Source organism: Nipponia nippon, unplaced genomic scaffold (assembly GCF_047370975.1).
Source record: "Nipponia nippon isolate SJK-2023a ecotype South Korea unplaced genomic scaffold, ASM4737097v1 scaffold_1, whole genome shotgun sequence".
NCBI lineage: Eukaryota > Metazoa > Chordata > Aves > Pelecaniformes > Threskiornithidae > Nipponia > Nipponia nippon.
This window is the reverse complement of record NW_028262290.1, coordinates 1223577-1248866: the sequence shown is the minus strand read 5'-3', so window position 1 is coordinate 1248866 and position 25290 is coordinate 1223577. Positions and strand designations below refer to the sequence as shown.

At 57.8% G+C, this 25290-nt stretch overlaps 6 protein-coding genes and 1 pseudogene across 6 annotated transcripts; all 7 read left to right on the top strand.

Moving 5' to 3' along the window:
* The first annotated feature begins 465 nt into the window (after positions 1-465).
* LOC148057200 (feather keratin-like) lies at positions 466-771 on the top strand. The gene has a single exon (XM_087734132.1). The coding sequence runs from the start codon at positions 466-468 to the stop codon at positions 769-771; it is 306 nt and encodes a 101-aa protein (XP_087590258.1).
* Positions 772-4222: 3451 nt separating this feature from the next.
* LOC148057199 (feather keratin pseudogene) lies at positions 4223-4528 on the top strand (annotated as a pseudogene).
* A 3454-nt stretch (positions 4529-7982) lies between these two features.
* Positions 7983-8288, top strand: LOC148057198 (feather keratin-like). Its single transcript, XM_087734113.1, has one exon. It carries the CDS (start codon positions 7983-7985, stop codon positions 8286-8288), a length of 306 nt encoding a protein of 101 aa, XP_087590239.1.
* Positions 8289-12016: 3728 nt separating this feature from the next.
* On the top strand, positions 12017-12322 carry LOC148057197 (feather keratin-like). Its single transcript, XM_087734105.1, has one exon. The coding sequence runs from the start codon at positions 12017-12019 to the stop codon at positions 12320-12322; it is 306 nt and encodes a 101-aa protein (XP_087590231.1).
* Positions 12323-16052: 3730 nt separating this feature from the next.
* LOC148057196 (feather keratin-like) lies at positions 16053-16358 on the top strand. The gene has a single exon (XM_087734094.1). The coding sequence runs from the start codon at positions 16053-16055 to the stop codon at positions 16356-16358; it is 306 nt and encodes a 101-aa protein (XP_087590220.1).
* Positions 16359-19814: 3456 nt separating this feature from the next.
* LOC148057195 (feather keratin-like) lies at positions 19815-20120 on the top strand. The gene has a single exon (XM_087734083.1). It carries the CDS (start codon positions 19815-19817, stop codon positions 20118-20120), a length of 306 nt encoding a protein of 101 aa, XP_087590209.1.
* A 3452-nt stretch (positions 20121-23572) lies between these two features.
* Positions 23573-23878, top strand: LOC148057194 (feather keratin-like). The gene has a single exon (XM_087734069.1). The coding sequence runs from the start codon at positions 23573-23575 to the stop codon at positions 23876-23878; it is 306 nt and encodes a 101-aa protein (XP_087590195.1).
* Positions 23879-25290: the final 1412 nt, after the last annotated feature.

The following is a 25290-nucleotide window of genomic DNA, read 5'->3' as shown; positions in this document are numbered from 1 at the left end:
TTGCCGCCAGGGTGACATGGACACGGCCTCAAGAGGACATGAAATTGGACAACTGCGGGAAGGAAAACACACCCCACCTCATTACTTACATGGCTGGGGCATGCAACAGCTGCTTGATGCAAAATGCTGTCATGCGCAAAGGCTGTCCCGCCCCTCGCACACCCGCATAAAAGCCGGCTCAGCGCCTCTCTCCCTCACACACTTCTCCTCACGCCTTCTCCTCCGCGCTCAACAAGGTGAGCCTCAACCCCCTTCCCCTCCTTCTCCTGACCCACCTGGCCCCTCTCTTCCACCACGCTCTGACCCCAGCCTCAGCACCGCTGACGCCTCCCCACCCCCACGCTCCCCACAGCCCCACACCAGGCCTCCCCGCTCCCTCGCCCTCCTGCAACACCGCCCCTCGCACCCCCACGCCCCTCCGCCTTCTCAACACCCTCTCTTCCAGGGCCCCTCCACACCACACCCATGGCCTGCTACGACAGCTGCCGCCCCTGCGGACCCACCCCGCTGGCTAACAGCTGCAACGAGCCCTGTGTCAGGCAGTGCGAGGACTCCCGCGTCGTCATCCAGCCTTCCACCGTCGTGGTCACCCTGCCAGGACCCATCCTCAGCTCCTTCCCCCAGAACACCGCCGTCGGATCCTCCGCATCGGCTGCCGTGGGCAACGTCCTCAGCTCCCAGGGAGTGCCCGTCTCCGGGGGCTTTGGCCTCGGCTCTGGCTTCGGAGGCCTGGGCTGCTTCAGTGGCGCAAGAGGCTGCTACCCCTGCTAAGGGCCCTCACCACCACCCCTGACAACAACCACCCACACCCTGGAAGCCACAGCATGGATTGAGGACGCACCTCCAGCTGTTGATGGCACATGGACCTGCCGTCCATGGCTCCTCCTCTCAAAGCACCAAGCAAGGAAGCAGGGAAGGGGCCAGCCTGGGCTCCCTGCAAACATGGCCCATGTACCTCTGCCTCTTCTCCCTCTTCCTTCCTTGCAGCGCCCCTTCTGCTATGCCCACTACTCTCTGCTGCAATCGCTCTCTGACAAGCCAAAGACCAGTGGGGACCTCCAGTGGGCTACTCCCACCATAGAAAAGGAAGATCTCGGTGCTCTGGCAAAATCTACTGCAAGCAAAGGACCTTGGCTGATGGTCGCCCTGGTTGCACCTCAGATCAGCTCTCTTCTACTTGGTGCTCCTGCCTTTGCACTCCTTTTTTCTCCCAATAAACTTCTCCTGCATCTCAGCCTGACATGCCTCCTCTTCCTTTCTTCTCCTAAGGCTCTTCCAGCTTCACCTGGCACAAAGCCAGGGCTCAACAGGCCAGCAGGGTGGGTGCAAAAGGGCCACAAATCCTCTCCTAGGAAATACGTCACCTCAACCAACAGCAACACAGACTGGCACCTGGGGGCTTCCAGAACGTGACACAAGCCCACCACTTGCTCAGTCAAACGACACGACAGCGCTCACCTGCGCACGCCGCTGACAAAGTCTCCCTGTGCCATCACACACTTCACTGACTCTGTTCCCCACCATGACTCCCTGCCAACCACTGCAAGCAGAATCACAGAAGTGTTTAGATCAACAGAAACTCTGGAAAGCAGATGTGTCAACCACCCTCCTCAAGCAGGGAAAGCCAGAGCAGGCTGTCCGGGACTATGGCCAGTTGTGGTTTCAGTATCTCCCAGGATGGAGACTCCACCACCTCTTCCACTCTTTGACCAACAGCACACTGAAAAACCCTGGCCTTCCGTGCCCATGCAATTCCATCGCTTTTCACTTGTGCCCATGGCCGCTTGGCCTGCCACTGATCACAGCCCTCTGGGCCCAGCCCTTCAGCCACTTTGCAGTCCACCTCACTGGCCACTTATGCAACCCATACTTTCTCGGCTTCTCTAGGGGCGTGGAATGGGAGCCGTGACAAAGGCTTCATTCAAGTAGAGCTCAACAACAGCCACTGCTCTCCCCTCCTCCAACACCAAGTCACTTCGACCCGGAAGACACGGAGGTTGGTCAAGCACCATTTCCCCTTCGTAAACCCACACCGACCGCTCCCCAGCACCTTCTTGGCCTTCCTAGTCCTGGCAGGGCTTCCCAGGAGGATTTCCTCCATCGTCTTCCCCGGAAACAAGGTCAGCCTCACCAGCCTCTACGTTCCCAGATCCTCCCTCTTGATCTTCTTCTAAGATACGAGGGGTATGAGCTTCCTTCCAGTCTTCAGGAACTGCCCCAACACACCATGACCTTTCCAAGCTAAAGGAGAGTGGCCTCCCAAGGACAGCAGACAGCTCCCTCCGCCTTCGTGGCTACCACCAGTCAAGCCCCATGCTCTTGCGTACATCCAGTCGCAAAGCACTCCTTCCTGCCGCCCTTCATCTTCCTCAGCAACAACCACTGCCCGCCTGACAAACAGCCTGCAACACACTCACCTCAGCTCACTTGGGGCAGGCCTTGCCATTCATCAACCCTTCGGCATGCAGCCACCACCACCAGGGCTCCCCTCTGCAGCCCCGTGCTGCCTGCTCACCTCCAGCTCCCCTCCGCAAGCTCCAAATCCTCATTCAGCCCATCAGACACTGTGCAGAGAAACAGCCTCACCCCTCGGCACTCACCCCAAAACAACACCCCAAAGGCCCTGGCTCACCACCTCCCCTGCCTGCCACCTCCACTCCCCCTCTGCCTCTCCACACACTCACGGGCTCTCCAGAAACTCACCTGCCCTCGCAGGGTGCCCCATATACAATCAGAGAGGCATGGAGCTTGGAAAAGACCCTTAAACACTACCGAGTCCAACCGTGACACAAACAGTACCAAGTCCAACGCTAAACCGTGTCCCTGAGCGACACATCTACACGTCTTTTAGATACCTCCCGGGATGGGGACTCAACCACTTCCCTGGGCAGCCTGTGCCAGTGACACTTGGTAACACTTCTCATGAAGAAATTGTTCCTAATACCCAATCCAAACCTCCCCTGGCACAGCTGGAGGCCATTTCCTCTTCTCCTATCATTTGTTACAAGGGATGAGAGACCAACACCCACCTCGTTACATCCCCCTCTCAGGTGACTGTAGACAGCAATAAGGTCTCCCCTCAGCCTTCTTTTTCTGCAAACTAAACACCCCCAGGTCCCTCAACTGCTCCTCAGAAGTCATCTTCTCTAGATCCTTCACCAGCTGCCTTGCTCTTCATTGGATGCATTACACCACAGCACAAGCATTGCTTCACACCGGAGCCCAGCCTGCAAACGTGCTGGCCACAGCTAAGGGGAGCTCCCCACATCACAGGGCTTGCGAACTCTGAACCAGGGCTGCCAGCACAACGGCCTGCTCTCACAAGCGGCCCTCCTCTGCCTGCCTGCACTGCCACCCCCGAGGACAGAACCAAGGGGGCACAAGCCCAAACACGCAGCCTCCTTTCTCCAATCTACACCCTTACAAGCAAGAGGGAAACCAACCCAACCACAGAGCACACCCAACGGGGAAAGGCCAGGCTTAAAAATGGGCTTAGCGACCTAGTGGTAAGGCAAGGATGGATGGAACATGATGAAAGGGGCAGCGACTCACTCCCAGCACACCTCCAAAGCCCAGACCAGCCTGCCAGGGCTGCGAAGAAATGGGGCCCCCTCTTCACAACGCACCCACAAACCACACCAGTGCCACGCGATGACCTCACCGACAACACCTGACATCTACTATGCTTTATTCCAGTCTCCTGACATGCACCATCAAAACCAAACCTTTGGCCTCTAATACTTGCACTTAAAAGCTGCCGCCACGGTGAGATGCACACGGCCTCAAGAGGAGGACATGAAATAGGACAATTGCGGGAAGGAAAACACACCCCACCTCATTACTTACATGGCTGGGGCATGCAACAGCTGCTTGATGCAAAATGCTGTCATGCGCAAAGGCTGTCCCGCCCCTCGCACACCAGCATAAAAGCCGGCCCAGGACCTCTCTCCCTCACACTCTTCTCCTCACGCCTTCTCCTCCGCGCTCAACAAGGTGAGCCTCAACCCCCTTCCCCTCCTTCTCCTGACCCACCTGGCCCCTCTCTTCCACCACGCTCTGACCCCAGCCTCAGCACCGCTGACGCCTCCCCACCCCCACGCTCCCCACAGCCCCACACCAGGCCTCCCCGCTCCCTCGCCCTCCTGCAACACCGCCCCTCGCACCCCCACGCCCCTCCGCCTTCTCAACACCCTCTCTTCCAGGGCCCCTCCACACCACACCCATGGCCTGCTACGACAGCTGCAGCCCCTGCGGACCCACCCCGCTGGCTAACAGCTGCAACGAGCCCTGTGTCAGGCAGTGCGAGGACTCCCGCGTCGTCATCCAGCCTCCCGCCGTGCTGGTCACCCTGCCAGGACCCATCCTCAGCTCCTTCCCCCAGAGCACCGCCGTCGGATCCTCCGCATCGGCTGCCGTGGGCAACGTCCTCAGCTCCCAGGGAGTGCCCGTCTCCGGGGGCTTTGGCCTCGGCTCTGGCTTCGGAGGCCTGGGCTGCTTCAGTGGCGCAAGAGGCTGCTACCCCTGCTAAGGGCCCTCACCACCACCCCTGACAACAACCACCCACACCCTGGAAGCCACAGCATGGATTGAGGACGCACCTCCAGCTGTTGATGGCACATGGACCTGCCGTCCATGGCTCCTCCTCTCAAAGCACCAAGCAAGGAAGCAGGGAAGGGGCCAGCCTGGGCTCCCTGCAAACATGGCCCATGTACCTCTGCCTCTTCTCCCTCTTCCTTCCTTGCAGCGCCCCTTCTGCTATGCCCACTACTCTCTGCTGCAATCGCTCTCTGACAAGCCAAAGACCAGTGGGGACCTCCAGTGGGCTACTCCCACCATAGAAAAGGAAGATCTCGGTGCTCTGGCAAAATCTACTGCAAGCAAAGGACCTTGGCTGATGGTCGCCCTGGTTGCACCTCAGATCAGCTCTCTTCTACTTGGTGCTCCTGCCTTTGCACTCCTTTTTTCTCCCAATAAACTTCTCCTGCATCTCAGCCTGACATGCCTCCTCTTCCTTTCTTCTCCTAAGGCTCTTCCAGCTTCACCTGGCACAAAGCCACAGCTCAACAGGCCAGCAGGGTGGGTGCAAAAGGGCCACAAATCCTCTCCTAGGAAATACGTCACCTCAACCAACAGCAACACAGACTGGCACCTGGGGGCTTCCAGAACGTGACACAAGCCCACCACTTGCTCAGTCAAACGCTTCGACACGACAGCGCTCACCTGCGCACGCCGCTGACAAAGTCTCCCTGTGCCATCACACACTTCACTGACTCTGTTCCCCACCATGACTCCCTGCCAACCACTGCAAGCAGAATCACAGAAGTGTTTAGATCAACAGAAACTCTGGAAAGCAGATGTGTCAACCGCCCTCCTCAAGCAGGGAAAGCCAGAGCAGGCTGTCCGGGACTATGGCCAGTTGTGGTTTCAGTATCTCCCAGGATGGAGACTCCACCACCTCTTCCACTCTTTGACCAACCGCACACTGAAAAACCCTGGCCTTCCGTGCCCATGCAATTCCATCGCTTTTCACTTGTGCCCATGGCCGCTTGGCCTGCCACTGATCACAGCCCTCTGGGCCCAGCCCTTCAGCCACTTTGCAGTCCACCTCACTGGCCACTTATGCAACCCATACTTTCTCGGCTTCTCTAGGGGCGTGGAATGGGAGCCGTGACAAAGGCTTCATTCAAGTAGAGCTCAACAACAGACACTGCTCTCCCCTCCTCCAACACCAAGTCACTTCGACCCAGAAGACACGGAGGTTGGTCAAGCACCATTTCCCCTTCGTAAACCCACACCGACCGCTCCCCAGCACCTTCTTGGCCTTCCTAGTCCTGGCAGGGCTTCCCAGGAGGATTTCCTCCATCGTCTTCCCCGGAAACAAGCTCAGCCTCACCAGCCTCTACTTTCCCAGATCCTCCCTCTTGATCTTCTTCTAAGATACGAGGGGTATGAGCTTCCTTCCAGTCTTCAGGAACTGCCCCAACACACCATGACCTTTCCAAGCTAAAGGAGAGTGGCCTCCCAAGGACAGCAGACAGCTCCCTCCGCCTTCGTGGCTACCACCAGTCAAGCCCCATGCTCTTGCGTACATCCAGTCGCAAAGCACTCCTTCCTGCCGCCCTTCATCTTCCTCAGCAACAACCACTGCCCGCCTGACAAACAGCCTGCAACACACTCACCTCAGCTCACTTGGGGCAGGCCTTGCCATTCATCAACCCTTCGGCATGCAGCCACCACCACCAGGGCCTCCCCTCTGCAGCCACGTGCTGCATGCTAACCTCCAACTCCCCTCCGCAAGCTCCAAATCCTCATTCAGCCCATCAGACACTGTGCAGAGAAACGGCCTCACCCCTCGGCACTCACCCCAAAACAACACCCCAAAGGCCCTGGCTCACCACCTCCCCTGCCTGCCACCTCCACTCCCCCTCTGCCTCTCCACACACTCACGGGCTCTCCAGAAACTCACCTGCCCTCGCAGGGTGCCCCATATACAATCAGAGAGGCATGGAGCTTGGAAAAGACCCTTAAACACTACCGAGTCCAACCGTGACACAAACAGTACCAAGTCCAACGCTAAACCGTGTCCCTGAGCGACACATCTACACGTCTTTTAGATACCTCCCGGGATGGGGACTCAACCACTTCCCTGGGCAGCCTGTGCCAGTGACACTTGGTAACACTTCTCATGAAGAAATTGTTCCTAATACCCAATCCAAACCTCCCCTGGCACAGCTGGAGGCCATTTCCTCTTCTCCTATCATTTGTTACAAGGGATGAGAGACCAACACCCACCTCGTTACATCCCCCTCTCAGGTGACTGTAGACAGCAATAAGGTCTCCCCTCAGCCTTCTTTTTCTGCAAACTAAACACCCCCAGGTCCCTCAACTGCTCCTCAGAAGTCTTCTTCTCTAGATCCTTCACCAGCTGCCTTGCTCTTCATTGGATGCATTACACCACAGCACAAGCATTGCTTCACACCGGAGCCCAGCCTGCAAACGTGCTGGCCACAGCTAAGGGGAGCTCCCCACATCACAGGGCTTGCGAACTCTGAACCAGGGCTGCCAGCACAACGGCCTGCTCTCACAAGCGGCCCTCCTCTGCCTGCCTGCACTGCCACCCCCGGGGACAGAACCAAGGGGGCACAAGCCCAAACACGCAGCCTCCTTTCTCCAATCTACACCCTTACAAGCAAGAGGGAAACCAACCCAACCACAGAGCACACCCAGCGGGGAAAGGCCAGGCTTAAAAATGGGCTTAGCGACCTAGTGGTAAGGCAAGGATGGATGGAACATGACGAAAGGGGCAGCGACTCACTCCCAGCACACCTCCAAAGCCCAGACCAGCCTGCCAGGGCTGCGAAGAAATGGGGCCCCCTCTTCACAACGCACCCACAAACCACACCAGTGCCACGCGATGACCTCACCGACGACACCTGACATCTACTATGCTTTATTCCAGTCTCCTGACACGCACCATCAAAACCAAACCTTTGGCCTCTAATACTCGCACTTAAAAGCTGCCGCCAGGGTGAGATGGACACGGCCTCAAGAGGACATGAAATTGGACAACTGCGGGAAGGAAAACACACCCCACCTCATTACTTACATGGCTGGGGCATGCAACAGCTGCTTGATGCAAAATGCTGTCATGCACAAAGGCTGTCCTGCCCCTCGCACACCCGCATAAAAGCCAGCCCAGGACCTCTCTCCCTCACGCTCTTCTCCTGACGCCTTCTCCTCCGCGCTCAACAAGGTGAGCCTCAACCCCCTTCCCCTCCTTCTCCTGACCCACCTGGCCCCTCTCTTCCACCACGCTCTGACCCCAGCCTCAGCACCGCTGACGCCTCCCCACCCCCACGCTCCCCACAGCCCCACACCAGGCCTCCCCGCTCCCTCGCCCTCCTGCAACACCGCCCCTCGCACCCCCACGCCCCTCCGCCTTCTCAACACCCTCTCTTCCAGGGCCCCTCCACACCACACCCATGGCCTGCTACGACCTCTGCCGCCCCTGCGGACCCACCCCGCTGGCTAACAGCTGCAACGAGCCCTGTGTCAGGCAGTGCGAGGACTCCCGCGTCGTCATCCAGCCTTCCACCGTCGTGGTCACCCTGCCAGGACCCATCCTCAGCTCCTTCCCCCAGAGCACCGCCGTCGGATCCTCCGCATCGGCTGCCGTGGGCAACGTCCTCAGCTCCCAGGGAGTGCCCGTCTCCGGGGGCTTTGGCCTCGGCTCTGGCTTCGGAGGCCTGGGCTGCTTCAGTGGCGCAAGAGGCTGCTACCCCTGCTAAGGGCCCTCACCACCACCCCTGACAACAACCACCCACACCCTGGAAGCCACGGCATGGATTGAGGACGCACCTCCAGGCCACTGCTGGCACGTGGACCTGCCGTCCATGGCTCCTCCTCTCAAAGCACCAAGCAAGGAAGCAGGGAAGGGGCCAGCCCGGGCTGCCTGCAAACATGGCCCATGTACCTCCTCCTCTTCTTTCCTTGAAGCATCCCTTCTCCTATGCCCACTGCTCTCTGCTGCAATCGCTCTCTGACAAGCCAAAGATGACCAGGAACCTCTGTTGGCCTGCTCCCACCGTAGGGAAGGAAGATCTCGGTGCTCTGGCAAAATCTACTGCAAGCCAAGGACCTCGACTGATTGTCGCCCACATTGCACCTCAGAGCGCCTCCCTTCCTCTTGCTGCTCCTGCCTTTTCACTCTCTTTTTCTCTCAATAAACATCTCCTGCATCCCAGCCTGACATGCCTCCTTTTCCTTTCGTCTCCCAGCCTCACTCAGCACAAAGCCAGGGCTCAACAGGCCATTGGGTTGGGTCAAAAAGGGGCTACCAGACCTCTCTTCGCAAGTATGGCCCCAGCAACACCACCCACTGGCACCCAGAGGGCTTCCAAGCCATCACACAAGCCCTTCACTCGCCCAAAGAAAGGCCTCAGTACGTTAAGGCACTTCTACACATGACTCTGATGGACGCTCCCCATGGCAGCACACACTTGACCAACTCTCTTCCCCAGCATGACTCTCTGCCCAACACAGCAAGCAGAATCACAGCAAACAGAAACACTCAATGCCCAAGGAATCTCTGGAGATTGGCTACTTCTACCCAACCTGCTCAAGCAGGGTCAGCTCGAGCAGGCTGTCCACGACCATGACCACTCAGGGTTTCAATATATCCAGTGATGGAGACTCCAGCATCTCTCTGCGCAGACGGTTCCACTCTTTGACCACCCTCACGCTGAAAAAGCCTTGCCTTCCCTTCCAAGGAAATGGCACGTCTTCACAGCTTTCTCCATCCACCCTTGCCCTGGCCACGGCCACCCATGAAAATTGCCTGACTCCCCTGACCTTTCCCTCCTATCTGGGATTTACAAACATTGATGACCTCTCCCCTGCGCAGTCTTGGCTCCTGGCTCAAAAACCTCTCAGCTCTCTCAGCTTCTCCTCATAGGAAGGACGCGCAAGTCCCCTCAGCATCTTGGTACTCCTGCACCGCACTCACTCCACGAAGGCCATGTCCTTCTTCCATTGGGCAGCCCTCAGCTGGACACAGGACTCCACACGGAGCCTCACCAGCGCTGAAGACAGAGCAAGATCACCTCCCCACACTTGCTGGCAACGTTCGACCCAATGCTGCCATGGAGATTCTTGGTCACTTTTGCCAGAAGGGTGCGTTGCTGCCTTGGAGTCAGCTCGTCCTCCACAAGAACCACAAAGTCAAACAAGAGGGGCTCCAGACACCCACAGAGCACACCCAACGGGAAAGGCCAGGCCTGAGGACAGGCTTAGTGATCACGCAGCAAGGCAGCGACACCCTGGAAGCCATGGCATGGATTGAGGACGCACCTCCAATCACTTGCTGCCACGTGCACCCGCAGTGCACAGCTCCTCCTCTCAAGGCACCAAGCAACGAGCAGGGAAGGGGCCGGCCTGGGCTGCCTGCAAACATGGCCCGTGTACCTCCTCCTCTGCTCCCTCTTCCTTCTTGGCACTGCCTCTCCTACTACGTCCACTGCTCTCTGCTGCAGCTACGTTCTCACAAGCCAAAGGCCATGGGAGGCCTCCAGTGTGCCGCTCCCACTGCGGGAAAGGAAGATCTTGGGGCTCTGGCTAGAGCTATCTCACACAAGGGACCATGGCTGATGGTCGCCCTACTTGCGCCTCAGACCACTTCCCTTCCTCTTGGTGCTCCTGCCTTTTCTCTCTTTTTCCTCTCAATAAAGTTCTTCTGCAGCCCAGCCTGAAGATGCCTCCACTGCCTTTCTTCTCCCAACGCTCTTCCAGCCTCACTCAGCACAAAGCCAGGGCTCAACAGGCTGGCGGGATGGCTGGAAAGGGGCTGCAAGACCTCTCTTAGCAAGTATGTCCCCAGCAACAACACCACCACAGACTGTCACATGGGGACGTCAAGCCCATGACACAAGCCCATCACTTACTCAAAGGCTTGGACACACTAATGCACTTCTGCCCATGTCTCTCATGCCAGCTTCCGTTGGCAGCACGCACTTAGAAGCATAGATTCATTTAGCTTGGAAAAGACCCTTAAGATCATTGAGTCCAACCGTTAACTAACACTGCCAAGTCCACCACAAAACCATGTCCCTGAGCACCACGTTGCACGTGTTTTAGATACCTCTCAGGATGGGGACTCAACCACTTCCCTGTTCCAGTACTTGATAAACCTTTCTGTGAAGAAATTATTTCTAATACCCAATCTAAACCTCCCCTGGCACAGCTTGAAGGCCATTATCCTCTTCTCTCACTTATTACTAGGAATGAGGGACCAACACCCACCTTGTTACATCGTCCTTTCAGGTGACTGTAGAGAGTGAGAAGGTCATCCTTCAGCCTTCTTTTTCTGCAAATTAAAATCTCCGGTTCCCTCAACCTCTCCACAGTTGTCTTCTTCTCTAGATCCTTCACCAGCTGCCTTGCTCTTCTCTGGATAAATTATGCCACAGCCCAGCATGCAAACGTGCGGGCCACAGCTAAGGGGAGCGCTCCGGAGGGGCCAACACAAGCCTTTGGGGAGCTTGGCAGGCCAACATCACAGGCCTTGCAAACTCTGAACCAGGGCTGCCAGCACAACGGCCTGCTCTCACAAGAGGCCCTCCTCTGCCTGCCTGCACTGCCACACCCAGGGACAGCACCAAGGGGGCACAAGCCCAAACACGCAGCCTCCTTTCTCCCACCTCCAACCTTACCAGCAAGAGGGGCACCAAGACACCCACAGAGCACACCCAACAGGAAAGGCCAGGCCTAAAAACTGCCGTAGTGATCTGGCACCAAGGCAAGGACGGACCCAATGCGATGGAAGGGGCAGCCCCTCACACCCAGCACACCTCCAAAGCCCAGACCAGCTCATTAGGGCGACAAGGAAATGGGGCCCCCCTCTTCACAACGCACCCACAAACCACACCACACCAGTGCCACGCGATGACCTCACTGATGACACCCCACCTCTCCTACCCTTTGGTCGTGTCCTCTGCCTGTCCTGACACGCACCATCAAAACCAAACCTTTGGCCTCTAATACTCGCACTTCAAACTTGCCGCCAGGGTGACATGGACACGGCCTCAAGAGGACATGAAATTGGACAATTGCGGGAAGGAAAACACACCCCACCTCATTACTTACATGGCTGGGGCATGCAACAGCTGCTTGATGCAAAATGCTGTCATGCGCAAAGGCTGTCCCGCCCCTCGCACACCCGCATAAAAGCCGGCTCAGCGCCTCTCTCCCTCACACACTTCTCCTCACGCCTTCTCCTCCGCGCTCAACAAGGTGAGCCTCAACCCCCTTCCCCTCCTTCTCCTGACCCACCTGGCCCCTCTCTTCCACCACGCTCTGACCCCAGCCTCAGCACCGCTGACGCCTCCCCACCCCCACGCTCCCCACAGCCCCACACCAGGCCTCCCCGCTCCCTCGCCCTCCTGCAACACCGCCCCTCGCACCCCCACGCCCCTCCGCCTTCTCAACACCCTCTCTTCCAGGGCCCCTCCACACCACACCCATGGCCTGCTACGACAGCTGCCGCCCCTGCGGACCCACCCCGCTGGCTAACAGCTGCAACGAGCCCTGTGTCAGGCAGTGCGAGGACTCCCGCGTCGTCATCCAGCCTTCCACCGTCGTGGTCACCCTGCCAGGACCCATCCTCAGCTCCTTCCCCCAGAGCACCGCTGTCGGATCCTCCGCATCGGCTGCCGTGGGCAACGTCCTCAGCTCCCAGGGAGTGCCCGTCTCCGGGGGCTTTGGCCTCGGCTCTGGCTTCGGAGGCCTGGGCTGCTTCAGTGGCGCAAGAGGCTGCTACCCCTGCTAAGGGCCCTCACCACCACCCCTGACAACAACCACCCACACCCTGGAAGCCACGGCATGGATTGAGGACGCACCTCCAGGCCACTGCTGGCACGTGGACCTGCCGTCCATGGCTCCTCCTCTCAAAGCACCAAGCAAGGAAGCAGGGAAGGGGCCAGCCCGGGCTGCCTGCAAACATGGCCCATGTACCTCCTCCTCTTCTTTCCTTGAAGCATCCCTTCTCCTATGCCCACTGCTCTCTGCTGCAATCGCTCTCTGACAAGCCAAAGATGACCAGGAACCTCTGTTGGCCTGCTCCCACCGTAGGGAAGGAAGATCTCGGTGCTCTGGCAAAATCTACTGCAAGCCAAGGACCTCGACTGATTGTCGCCCACATTGCACCTCAGAGCGCCTCCCTTCCTCTTGCTGCTCCTGCCTTTTCACTCTCTTTTTCTCTCAATAAACATCTCCTGCATCCCAGCCTGACATGCCTCCTTTTCCTTTCGTCTCCCAGCCTCACTCAGCACAAAGCCAGGGCTCAACAGGCCATTGGGTTGGGTCAAAAAGGGGCTACCAGACCTCTCTTCGCAAGTATGGCCCCAGCAACACCACCCACTGGCACCCAGAGGGCTTCCAAGCCATCACACAAGCCCTTCACTCGCCCAAAGAAAGGCCTCAGTACGTTAAGGCACTTCTACACATGACTCTGATGGACGCTCCCCATGGCAGCACACACTTGACCAACTCTCTTCCCCAGCATGACTCTCTGCCCAACACAGCAAGCAGAATCACAGCAAACAGAAACACTCAATGCCCAAGGAATCTCTGGAGATTGGCTACTTCTACCCAACCTGCTCAAGCAGGGTCAGCTCGAGCAGGCTGTCCACGACCATGACCACTCAGGGTTTCAATATATCCAGTGATGGAGACTCCAGCATCTCTCTGCGCAGACGGTTCCACTCTTTGACCACCCTCACGCTGAAAAAGCCTTGCCTTCCCTTCCAAGGAAATGGCACGTCTTCACAGCTTTCTCCATCCACCCTTGCCCTGGCCACGGCCACCCATGAAAATTGCCTGACTCCCCTGACCTTTCCCTCCTATCTGGGATTTACAAACATTGATGACCTCTCCCCTGCGCAGTCTTGGCTCCTGGCTCAAAAACCTCTCAGCTCTCTCAGCTTCTCCTCATAGGAAGGACGCGCAAGTCCCCTCAGCATCTTGGTACTCCTGCACCGCACTCACTCCACGAAGGCCATGTCCTTCTTCCATTGGGCAGCCCTCAGCTGGACACAGGACTCCACACGGAGCCTCACCAGCGCTGAAGACAGAGCAAGATCACCTCCCCACACTTGCTGGCAACGTTCGACCCAATGCTGCCATGGAGATTCTTGGTCACTTTTGCCAGAAGGGTGCGTTGCTGCCTTGGAGTCAGCTCGTCCTCCACAAGAACCACAAAGTCAAACAAGAGGGGCTCCAGACACCCACAGAGCACACCCAACGGGAAAGGCCAGGCCTGAGGACAGGCTTAGTGATCACGCAGCAAGGCAGCGACACCCTGGAAGCCATGGCATGGATTGAGGACGCACCTCCAATCACTTGCTGCCACGTGCACCCGCAGTGCACAGCTCCTCCTCTCAAGGCACCAAGCAACGAGCAGGGAAGGGGCCAGCCTGGGCTGCCTGCAAACATGGCCCGTGTACCTCCTCCTCTGCTCCCTCTTCCTTCTTGGCACTGCCTCTCCTACTACGTCCACTGCTCTCTGCTGCAGCTACGTTCTCACAAGCCAAAGGCCATGGGAGGCCTCCAGTGTGCCGCTCCCACTGCGGGAAAGGAAGATCTTGGGGCTCTGGCTAGAGCTATCTCACACAAGGGACCATGGCTGATGGTCGCCCTACTTGCGCCTCAGACCACTTCCCTTCCTCTTGGTGCTCCTGCCTTTTCTCTCTTTTTCCTCTCAATAAAGTTCTTCTGCAGCCCAGCCTGAAGATGCCTCCACTGCCTTTCTTCTCCCAACGCTCTTCCAGCCTCACTCAGCACAAAGCCAGGGCTCAACAGGCTGGCGGGATGGCTGGAAAGGGGCTGCAAGACCTCTCTTAGCAAGTATGTCCCCAGCAACAACACCACCACAGACTGTCACATGGGGACGTCAAGCCCATGACACAAGCCCATCACTTACTCAAAGGCTTGGACACACTAATGCACTTCTGCCCATGTCTCTCATGCCAGCTTCCGTTGGCAGCACGCACTTAGAAGCATAGATTCATTTAGCTTGGAAAAGACCCTTAAGATCATTGAGTCCAACCGTTAACTAACACTGCCAAGTCCACCACAAAACCATGTCCCTGAGCACCACGTTGCACGTGTTTTAGATACCTCTCAGGATGGGGACTCAACCACTTCCCTGTTCCAGTACTTGATAAACCTTTCTGTGAAGAAATTATTTCTAATACCCAATCTAAACCTCCCCTGGCACAGCTTGAAGGCCATTATCCTCTTCTCTCACTTATGACTAGGAATGAGGGACCAACACCCACCTTGTTACATCGTCCTTTCAGGTGACTGTAGAGAGTGAGAAGGTCATCCTTCAGCCTTCTTTTTCTGCAAATTAAAATCTCCAGTTCCCTCAACCTCTCCACAGTTGTCTTCTTCTCTAGATCCTTCACCAGCTGCCTTGCTCTTCTCTGGATAAATTATGCCACAGCCCAGCATGCAAACGTGCGGGCCACAGCTAAGGGGAGCGCTCCGGAGGGGCCAACACAAGCCTTTGGGGAGCTTGGCAGGCCAACATCACAGGCCTTGCAAACTCTGAACCAGGGCTGCCAGCACAACGGCCTGCTCTCACAAGAGGCCCTCCTCTGCCTGCCTGCACTGCCACACCCAGGGACAGCACCAAGGGGGCACAAGCCCAAACACGCAGCCTCCTTTCTCCCACCTCCAACCTTACCAGCAAGAGGGGCACCAAGACACCCACAGAGCACACCCAACAGGAAAGGCCAGGCCTAAAAACTGCCGTAGTGATCTGGCACCAAGGCAAGGACGGACCCAATGCGATGGAAGGGGCAGCCCCTCACACCCGGCACACCTCCAAAGCCCAGACCAGCTCATTAGGGCGACAAGGAAATGGGGCCCCCTCTTCACAACGCACCCGCAAACCACACCACACCAGTGCCACGTGATGACCTCACTGATGACACCCCACCTCTCCTACCCTTTGGTCGTGTCCTCTGCCCGTCCTGACACGCACCATCAAAACCAAACCTTTGGCCTCTAATACTTGCACTTCAAACTTGCCGCCAGGGTGACATGGACACGGCCTCAAGAGGAGGACATGAAATTGGACAATTGCGGGAAGGAAAACACACCCCACCTCATTACTTACATGGCTGGGGCATGCAACAGCTGCTTGATGCAAAATGCTGTCATGCACAAAGGCTGTCCCGCCCCTCGCACACCAGCATAAAAGCCAGCCCAGGACCTCTCTCCCTCACGCTCTTCTCCTCACGCCTTCTCCTCCGCGCTCAACAAGGTGAGCCTCAACCCCCTTCCCCTCCTTCTCCTGACCCACCTGGCCCCTCTCTTCCACCATGCTCTGACACCAGCCTCAGCACCGCTGACGCCTCCCCACCCCCACGCTCCCCACAGCCCCACACCAGGCCTCCCCGCTCCCTCGCCCTCCTGCAACACCGCCCCTCGCACCCCCACGCCCCTCCGCCTACTCAACACCCTCTCTTCCAGGGCCCCTCCACACCACACCCATGGCCTGCTACGACAGCTGCCGCCCCTGCGGACCCACCCCGCTGGCTAACAGCTGCAACGAGCCCTGTGTCAGGCAGTGCGAGGACTCCCGCGTCGTCATCCAGCCTCCCGCCGTGCTGGTCACCCTGCCAGGACCCATCCTCAGCTCCTTCCCCCAGAACACCGCCGTCGGATCCTCCGCATCGGCTGCCGTGGGCAACGTCCTCAGCTCCCAGGGAGTGCCCGTCTCCGGGGGCTTTGGCCTCGGCTCTGGCTTCGGAGGCCTGGGCTGCTTCAGTGGCGCAAGAGGCTGCTACCCCTGCTAAGGGCCCTCACCACCACCCCTGACAACAACCACCCACACCCTGGAAGCCACAGCATGGATTGAGGACGCACCTCCAGCTGTTGATGGCACATGGACCTGCCGTCCATGGCTCCTCCTCTCAAAGCACCAAGCAAGGAAGCAGGGAAGGGGCCAGCCTGGGCTCCCTGCAAACATGGCCCATGTACCTCTGCCTCTTCTCCCTCTTCCTTCCTTGCAGCGCCCCTTCTGCTATGCCCACTACTCTCTGCTGCAATCGCTCTCTGACAAGCCAAAGACCAGTGGGGACCTCCAGTGGGCTACTCCCACCATAGAAAAGGAAGATCTCGGTGCTCTGGCAAAATCTACTGCAAGCAAAGGACCTTGGCTGATGGTCGCCCTGGTTGCACCTCAGATCAGCTCTCTTCTACTTGGTGCTCCTGCCTTTGCACTCCTTTTTTCTCCCAATAAACTTCTCCTGCATCTCAGCCTGACATGCCTCCTCTTCCTTTCTTCTCCTAAGGCTCTTCCAGCTTCACCTGGCACAAAGCCACGGCTCAACAGGCCAGCAGGGTGGGTGCAAAAGGGCCACAAATCCTCTCCTAGGAAATACGTCACCTCAACCAACAGCAACACAGACTGGCACCTGGGGGCTTCCAGAACGTGACACAAGCCCACCACTTGCTCAGTCAAACGACACGACACGACAGCGCTCACCTGCGCACGCCGCTGACAAAGTCTCCCTGTGCCATCACACACTTCACTGACTCTGTTCCCCACCATGACTCCCTGCCAACCACTGCAAGCAGAATCACAGAAGTGTTTAGATCAACAGAAACTCTGGAAAGCAGATGTGTCAACCGCCCTCCTCAAGCAGGGAAAGCCAGAGCAGGCTGTCCGGGACTATGGCCAGTTGTGGTTTCAGTATCTCCCAGGATGGAGACTCCACCACCTCTTCCACTCTTTGACCAACCGCACACTGAAAAACCCTGGCCTTCCGTGCCCATGCAATTCCATCGCTTTTCACTTGTGCCCATGGCCGCTTGGCCTGCCACCGATCACAACCCTCTGGGCCCAGCCCTTCAGCCACTTTGCAGTCCACCTCACTGGCCACTTATGCAACCCATACTTTCTCAGCTTCTCTAGGGGCGTGGAATGGGAGCCGTGACAAAGGCTTCATTCAAGTAGAGCTCAACAACAGACACTGCTCTCCCCTCCTCCAACACCAAGTCACTTCGACCCGGAAGACACGGGGGTTGGTCAAGCACCATTTCCCCTTCGTAAACCCACACCGACCGCTCCCCAGCACCTTCTTGGCCTTCCTAGTCCTGGCAGGGCTTCCCAGGAGGATTTCCTCCATCGTCTTCCCCGGAAACAAGGTCAGCCTCACCAGCCTCTACTTTCCCAGATCCTCCCTCTTGATCTTCTTCTAAGATACGAGGGGTATGAGCTTCCTTCCAGTCTTCAGGAACTGCCCCAACACACCATGACCTTTCCAAGCTAAAGGAGAGTGGCCTCCCAAGGACAGCAGACAGCTCCCTCCGCCTTCGTGGCTACCACCAGTCAAGCCCCATGCTCTTGCGTACATCCAGTCACAAAGCACTCCTTCCTGCCGCCCTTCATCTTCCTCAGCAACAACCACTGCCCGCCTGACAAACAGCCTGCAACACACTCACCTCAGCTCACTTGGGGCAGGCCTTGCCATTCATCAACCCTTCGGCATGCAGCCACCACCACCAGGGCTCCCCTCTGCAGCCCCGTGCTGCCTGCTCACCTCCAGCTCCCCTCCGCAAGCTCCAAATCCTCATTCAGCCCATCAGACACTGTGCAGAGAAACAGCCTCACCCCTCAGCACTCACCCCAAAACAACACCCCAAAGGCCCTGGCTCACCACCTCCCCTGCCTGCCACCTCCACTCCCCCTCTGCCTCTCCACACACTCACGGGCTCTCCAGAAACTCACCTGCCCTCGCAGGGTGCCCCATATACAATCAGAGAGGCATGGAGCTTGGAAAAGACCCTTAAACACTACCGAGTCCAACCGTGACACAAACAGTACCAAGTCCAACGCTAAACCGTGTCCCTGAGCGACACATCTACACGTCTTTTAGATACCTCCCGGGATGGGGACTCAACCACTTCCCTGGGCAGCCTGTGCCAGTGACACTCGGTAACACTTCTCATGAAGAAATTGTTCCTAATACCCAATCCAAACCTCCCCTGGCACAGCTGGAGGCCATTTCCTCTTCTCCTATCATTTGTTACAAGGGATGAGAGACCAACACCCACCTCGTTACATCCCCCTCTCAGGTGACTGTAGACAGCAATAAGGTCTCCCCTCAGCCTTCTTTTTCTGCAAACTAAACACCCCCAGGTCCCTCAACTGCTCCTCAGAAGTCGTCTTCTCTAGATCCTTCACCAGCTGCCTTGCTCTTCATTGGATGCATTACACCACAGCACAAGCATTGCTTCACACCGGAGCCCAGCCTGCAAACGTGCTGGCCACAGCTAAGGGGAGCTCCCCACATCACAGGGCTTGCGAACTCTGAACCAGGGCTGCCAGCACAACGGCCTGCTCTCACAAGCGGCCCTCCTCTGCCTGCCTGCACTGCCACCCCCGGGGACAGAACCAAGGGGGCACAAGCCCAAACACGCAGCCTCCTTTCTCCAATCTACACCCTTACAAGCAAGAGGGAAACCAACCCAACCACAGAGCACACCCAACGGGGAAAGGCCAGGCTTAAAAATGGGCTTAGCGACCTAGTGGTAAGGCAAGGATGGATGGAACATGATGAAAGGGGCAGCGACTCACTCCCAGCACACCTCCAAAGCCCAGACCAGCCTGCCAGGGCTGCGAAGAAATGGGGCCCCCTCTTCACAACGCACCCACAAACCACACCAGTGCCACGCGATGACCTCACCGACGACACCTGACATCTACTATGCTTTATTCCAGTCTCCTGACACGCACCATCAAAACCAAACCTTTGGCCTCTAATACTTGCACTTAAAAGCTGCCGCCACGGTGAGATGCACACGGCCTCAAGAGGAGGACATGAAATAGGACAATTGCGGGAAGGAAAACACACCCCACCTCATTACTTACATGGCTGGGGCATGCAACAGCTGCTTGATGCAAAATGCTGTCATGCGCAAAGGCTGTCCCGCCCCTCGCACACCAGCATAAAAGCCGGCCCAGGACCTCTCTCCCTCACACTCTTCTCCTCACGCCTTCTCCTCCGCGCTCAACAAGGTGAGCCTCAACCCCCTTCTCCTCCTTCTCCTGACCCACCTGGCCCCTCTCTTCCACCACGCTCTGACCCCAGCCTCAGCACCGCTGACGCCTCCCCACCCCCACGCTCCCCACAGCCCCACACCAGGCCTCCCCGCTCCCTCGCCCTCCTGCAACACCGCCCCTCGCACCCCCACGCCCCTCCGCCTTCTCAACACCCTCTCTTCCAGGGCCCCTCCACACCACTCCCATGGCCTGCTACGACAGCTGCCGCCCCTGCGGACCCACCCCGCTGGCTAACAGCTGCAACGAGCCCTGTGTCAGGCAGTGCGAGGACTCCCGCGTCGTCATCCAGCCTTCCACCGTCGTGGTCACCCTGCCAGGACCCATCCTCAGCTCCTTCCCCCAGAACACCGCCGTCGGATCCTCCGCATCGGCTGCCGTGGGCAACGTCCTCAGCTCCCAGGGAGTGCCCGTCTCCGGGGGCTTTGGCCTCGGCTCTGGCTTCGGAGGCCTGGGCTGCTTCAGTGGCGCAAGAGGCTGCTACCCCTGCTAAGGGCCCTCACCACCACCCCTGACAACAACCACCCACACCCTGGAAGCCACAGCATGGATTGAGGACGCACCTCCAGCTGTTGATGGCACGTGGACCTGCCGTCCATGGCTCCTCCTCTCAAAGCACCAAGCAAGGAAGCAGGGAAGGGGCCAGCCTGGGCTGCCTGCAAACATGGCCCATGTACCTCCGCCTCTTCTCCCTCTTCCTTCCTTGCAGCACCCCTTCTGCTATGCCCACTACTTTCTGCTGCAATCGCTCTCTGACAAGCCAAAGACCAGTGGGGACCTCCAGTGGGCTACTCCCACCATAGAAAAGGAAGATCTCGGTGCTCTGGCAAAATCTACTGCAAGCAAAGGACCTTGGCTGATGGTCGCCCTGGTTGCACCTCAGATCAGCTCTCTTCTACTTGGTGCTCCTGCCTTTGCACTCCTTTTTTCTCCCAATAAACTTCTCCTGCATCTCAGCCTGACATGCCTCCTCTTCCTTTCTTCTCCTAAGGCTCTTCCAGCTTCACCTGGCACAAAGCCACGGCTCAACAGGCCAGCAGGGTGGGTGCAAAAGGGCCACAAATCCTCTCCTAGGAAATACGTCACCTCAACCAACAGCAACACAGACTGGCACCTGGGGGCTTCCAGAACGTGACACAAGCCCACCACTTGCTCAGTCAAACGACACGACACGACAGCGCTCACCTGCGCACACCGCTGACAAAGTCTCCCTGTGCCATCACACACTTCACTGACTCTGTTCCCCACCATGACTCCCTGCCAACCACTGCAAGCAGAATCACAGAAGTGTTTAGATCAACAGAAACTCTGGAAAGCAGATGTGTCAACCGCCCTCCTCAAGCAGGGAAAGCCAGAGCAGGCTGTCCGGGACTATGGCCAGTTGTGGTTTCAGTATCTCCCAGGATGGAGACTCCACCACCTCTTCCACTCTTTGACCAACCGCACACTGAAAAACCCTGGCCTTCCGTGCCCATGCAATTCCATCGCTTTTCACTTGTGCCCATGGCCGCTTGGCCTGCCACTGATCACAGCCCTCTGGGCCCAGCCCTTCAGCCACTTTGCAGTCCACCTCACTGGCCACTTATGCAACCCATACTTTCTCGGCTTCTCTAGGGGCGTGGAATGGGAGCCGTGACAAAGGCTTCATTCAAGTAGAGCTCAACAACAGCCACTGCTCTCCCCTCCTCCAACACCAAGTCACTTCGACCCGGAAGACACGGAGGCTGGTCAAGCACGATTTCCCCTTCGTAAATCCACACCGACCACTCCCCAGCACCTTCTTGGCCTTCCTAGTCCTGGCAGGGCTTCCCAGGAGGATTTCCTCCATCGTCTTCCCCGGAAACAAGGTCAGCCTCACCAGCCTCTACTTTCCCAGATCCTCCCTCTTGATCTTCTTCAAGATATGAGGGGTATAGCTTTCTTCCAGCCTTCAGGAACTGCCCCAACACACCATGACCTTTCCAAGCTAAAGGAGAGTGGCCTCCCAAGGACAGCAGACAGCTCCCTCCGCCTTCGTGGCTACCACCAGTCAAGCCCCATGCTCTTGCGTACATCCAGTCGCAAAGCACTCCTTCCTGCCGCCCTTCATCTTCCTCAGCAACAACCACTGCCCGCCTGACAAACAGCCTGCAACACACTCACCTCAGCTCACTTGGGGCAGGCCTTGCCATTCATCAACCCTTTGGCATGCAGCCACCACCACCAGGGCCTCCCCTCTGCAGCCACGTGCTGCATGCTAACCTCCAACTCCCCTCCGCAAGCTCCAAATCCTCATTCAGCCCATCAGACACTGTGCAGAGAAACGGCCTCACCCCTCGGCACTCACCCCAAAACAACACCCCAAAGGCCCTGGCTCACCACCTCCCCTGCCTGCCACCTCCACTCCCCCTCTGCCTCTCCACACACTCACGGGCTCTCCAGAAACTCACCTGCCCTCGCAGGGTGCCCCATATACAATCAGAGAGGCATGGAGCTTGGAAAAGACCCTTAAACACTACCGAGTCCAACCGTGACACAAACAGTACCAAGTCCAACGCTAAACCGTGTCCCTGAGCGACACATCTACACGTCTTTTAGATACCTCCCGGGATGGGGACTCAACCACTTCCCTGGGCAGCCTGTGCCAGTGACACTCGGTAACACTTCTCATGAAGAAATTGTTCCTAATACCCAATCCAAACCTCCCCTGGCACAGCTGGAGGCCATTTCCTCTTCTCCTATCCCTTCTTATTAGGGATGAGAGACCAACACCCACCTCGTTACATCCCCCTCTCAGGTGACTGTAGACAGCAATAAGGTCTCCCCTCAGCCTTCTTTTTCTGCAAACTAAACACCCCCAGGTCCCTCAACTGCTCCTCAGAAGTCGTCTTCTCTAGATCCTTCACCAGCTGCCTTGCTCTTCATTGGATGCATTACACCACAGCACAAGCATTGCTTCACACCGGAGCCCAGCCTGCAAACGTGCTGGCCACAGCTAAGGGGAGCTCCCCACATCACAGGGCTTGCGAACTCTGAACCAGGGCTGCCAGCACAACGGCCTGCTCTCACAAGCGGCCCTCCTCTGCCTGCCTGCACTGCCACCCCCGGGGACAGAACCAAGGGGGCACAAGCCCAAACACGCAGCCTCCTTTCTCCAATCTACACCCTTACAAGCAAGAGGGAAACCAACCCAACCACAGAGCACACCCAACGGGGAAAGGCCAGGCTTAAAAATGGGCTTAGCGACCTAGTGGTAAGGCAAGGATGGATGGAACATGATGAAAGGGGCAGCGACTCACTCCCAGCACACCTCCAAAGCCCAGACCAGCCTGCCAGGGCTGCGAAGAAATGGGGCCCCCTCTTCACAACGCACCCACAAACCACACCAGTGCCACGCGATGACCTCACCGACGACACCTGACATCTACTATGCTTTATTCCAGTCTCCTGACACGCACCATCAAAACCAAACCTTTGGCCTCTAATACTTGCACTTAAAAGCTGCCGCCACGGTGAGATGCACACGGCCTCAAGAGGACATGAAATTGGACAATTGCGGGAAGGAAAACACACCCCACCTCATTACTTACATGGCTGGGGCATGCAACAGCTGCTTGATGCAAAATGCTGTCATGCGCAAAGGCTGTCCCGCCCCTCGCACACCAGCATAAAAGCCAGCCCAGGACCTCTCTCCCTCACGCTCTTCTCCTCACGCCTTCTCCTCCGCGCTCAACAAGGTGAGCCTCAACCCCCTTCCCCTCCTTCTCCTGACCCACCTGGCCCCTCTCTTCCACCACGCTCTGACCCCAGCCTCAGCACCGCTGACGCCTCCCCACCCCCACGCTCCCCACAGCCCCACACCAGGCCTCCCCGCTCCCTCGCCCTCCTGCAACACCGCCCCTCGCACCCCCACGCCCCTCCGCCTTCTCAACACCCTCTCTTCCAGGGCCCCTCCACACCACACCCATGGCCTGCTACGACAGCTGCCGCCCCTGCGGACCCACCCCGCTGGCTAACAGCTGCAACGAGCCCTGTGTCAGGCAGTGCGAGGACTCCCGCGTCGTCATCCAGCCTTCCACCGTCGTGGTCACCCTGCCAGGACCCATCCTCAGCTCCTTCCCCCAGAGCACCGCCGTCGGATCCTCCGCATCGGCTGCCGTGGGCAACGTCCTCAGCTCCCAGGGAGTGCCCGTCTCCGGGGGCTTTGGCCTCGGCTCTGGCTTCGGAGGCCTGGGCTGCTTCAGTGGCGCAAGAGGCTGCTACCCCTGCTAAGGGCCCTCACCACCACCCCTGACAACAACCACCCACACCCTGGAAGCCATGGCATGGATTGAGGACGCACCTCCCGGCTGTTGCAGGCACATGGACCTGCCGTCCACAGCTCCTCCTCTCAAAGCAGCAAGCAAGGAAGCAGGGAAGGGGCCAGCCTGGGCTGCCTGCAAACATGGCCCATGTACCTCCGCCCCTTCTCCCTCTTCCTTCCTTGCAGCACCCCTTCTGCTATGCCCACTACTCTCTGCTGCAATCACTCTCTGACAAGCCAAAGACCAGTGGGGACCTCCAGTGGGCTACTCCCACCATAGAAAAGGAAGATCTCGGTGCTCTGGCAAAATCTACTGCAAGCTAAGGACCTCGGCTGATGGTCGCCCCAACTTGCACATCAGACCACTTCCCTTCCTCTTGGTGCTTCTGACTTTTCTCTCATTTCCTCTCAATAAAGTTCTTCTGCAGCCCACCCTGAAGATGCCTCCTCTTCCTTTCTGCTCCCAACGCTCTTCCAGCTTCACCTGGCACAAAGCCACGGCTCAACAGGCCAGCAGGGTGGGTGCAAAAGGGCCACAAATCCTCTCCTAGGAAATACGTCACCTCAACCAACAGCAACACAGACTGGCACCTGGGGGCTTCCAGAACGTGACACAAGCCCACCACTTGCTCAGTCAAACGCTTCGACACGACAGCGCTCACCTGCGCACGCCGCTGACAAAGTCTCCCTGTGCCATCACACACTTCACTGACTCTGTTCCCCACCATGACTCCCTGCCAACCACTGCAAGCAGAATCACAGAAGTGTTTAGATCAACAGAAACTCTGGAAAGCAGATGTGTCAACCACCCTCCTCAAGCAGGGAAAGCCAGAGCAGGCTGTCCGGGACTATGGCCAGTTGTGGTTTCAGTATCTCCCAGGATGGAGACTCCACCACCTCTTCCACTCTTTGACCAACCGCACACTGAAAAACCCTGGCCTTCCGTGCCCATGCAATTCCATCGCTTTTCACTTGTGCCCATGGCCGCTTGGCCTGCCACCGATCACAACCCTCTGGGCCCAGCCCTTCAGCCACTTTGCAGTCCGCCTCACTGGCCACTTATGCAACCCATACTTTCTCGGCTTCTCTAGGGGCGTGGAATGGGAGCCGTGACAAAGGCTTCATTCAAGTAGAGCTCAACAACAGACACTGCTCTCCCCTCCTCCAACACCAAGTCACTTCGACCCGGAAGACACGGAGGTTGGTCAAGCACAATTTCCCCTTCGTAAATGCACACCGACCACTCCCCAGCACCTTCTTGGCCTTCCTAGTCCTGGCAGGGCTTCCCAGGAGGATTTCCTCCATCGTCTTCCCCGGAAACAAGGTCAGCCTCACCAGCCTCTACTTTCCCAGATCCTCCCTCTTGATCTTCTTCTAAGAT

Bases quoted from the DNA above. Each gene is read 5' to 3' on its own strand.
- LOC148057200 (XM_087734132.1), top strand. From the start codon at position 466: ATGGCCTGCTACGACAGCTGCCGCCCCTGCGGACCCACCCCGCTGGCT.
- LOC148057198 (XM_087734113.1), top strand. From the start codon at position 7,983: ATGGCCTGCTACGACCTCTGCCGCCCCTGCGGACCCACCCCGCTGGCT.
- LOC148057197 (XM_087734105.1), top strand. From the start codon at position 12,017: ATGGCCTGCTACGACAGCTGCCGCCCCTGCGGACCCACCCCGCTGGCT.
- LOC148057196 (XM_087734094.1), top strand. From the start codon at position 16,053: ATGGCCTGCTACGACAGCTGCCGCCCCTGCGGACCCACCCCGCTGGCT.
- LOC148057195 (XM_087734083.1), top strand. From the start codon at position 19,815: ATGGCCTGCTACGACAGCTGCCGCCCCTGCGGACCCACCCCGCTGGCT.
- LOC148057194 (XM_087734069.1), top strand. From the start codon at position 23,573: ATGGCCTGCTACGACAGCTGCCGCCCCTGCGGACCCACCCCGCTGGCT.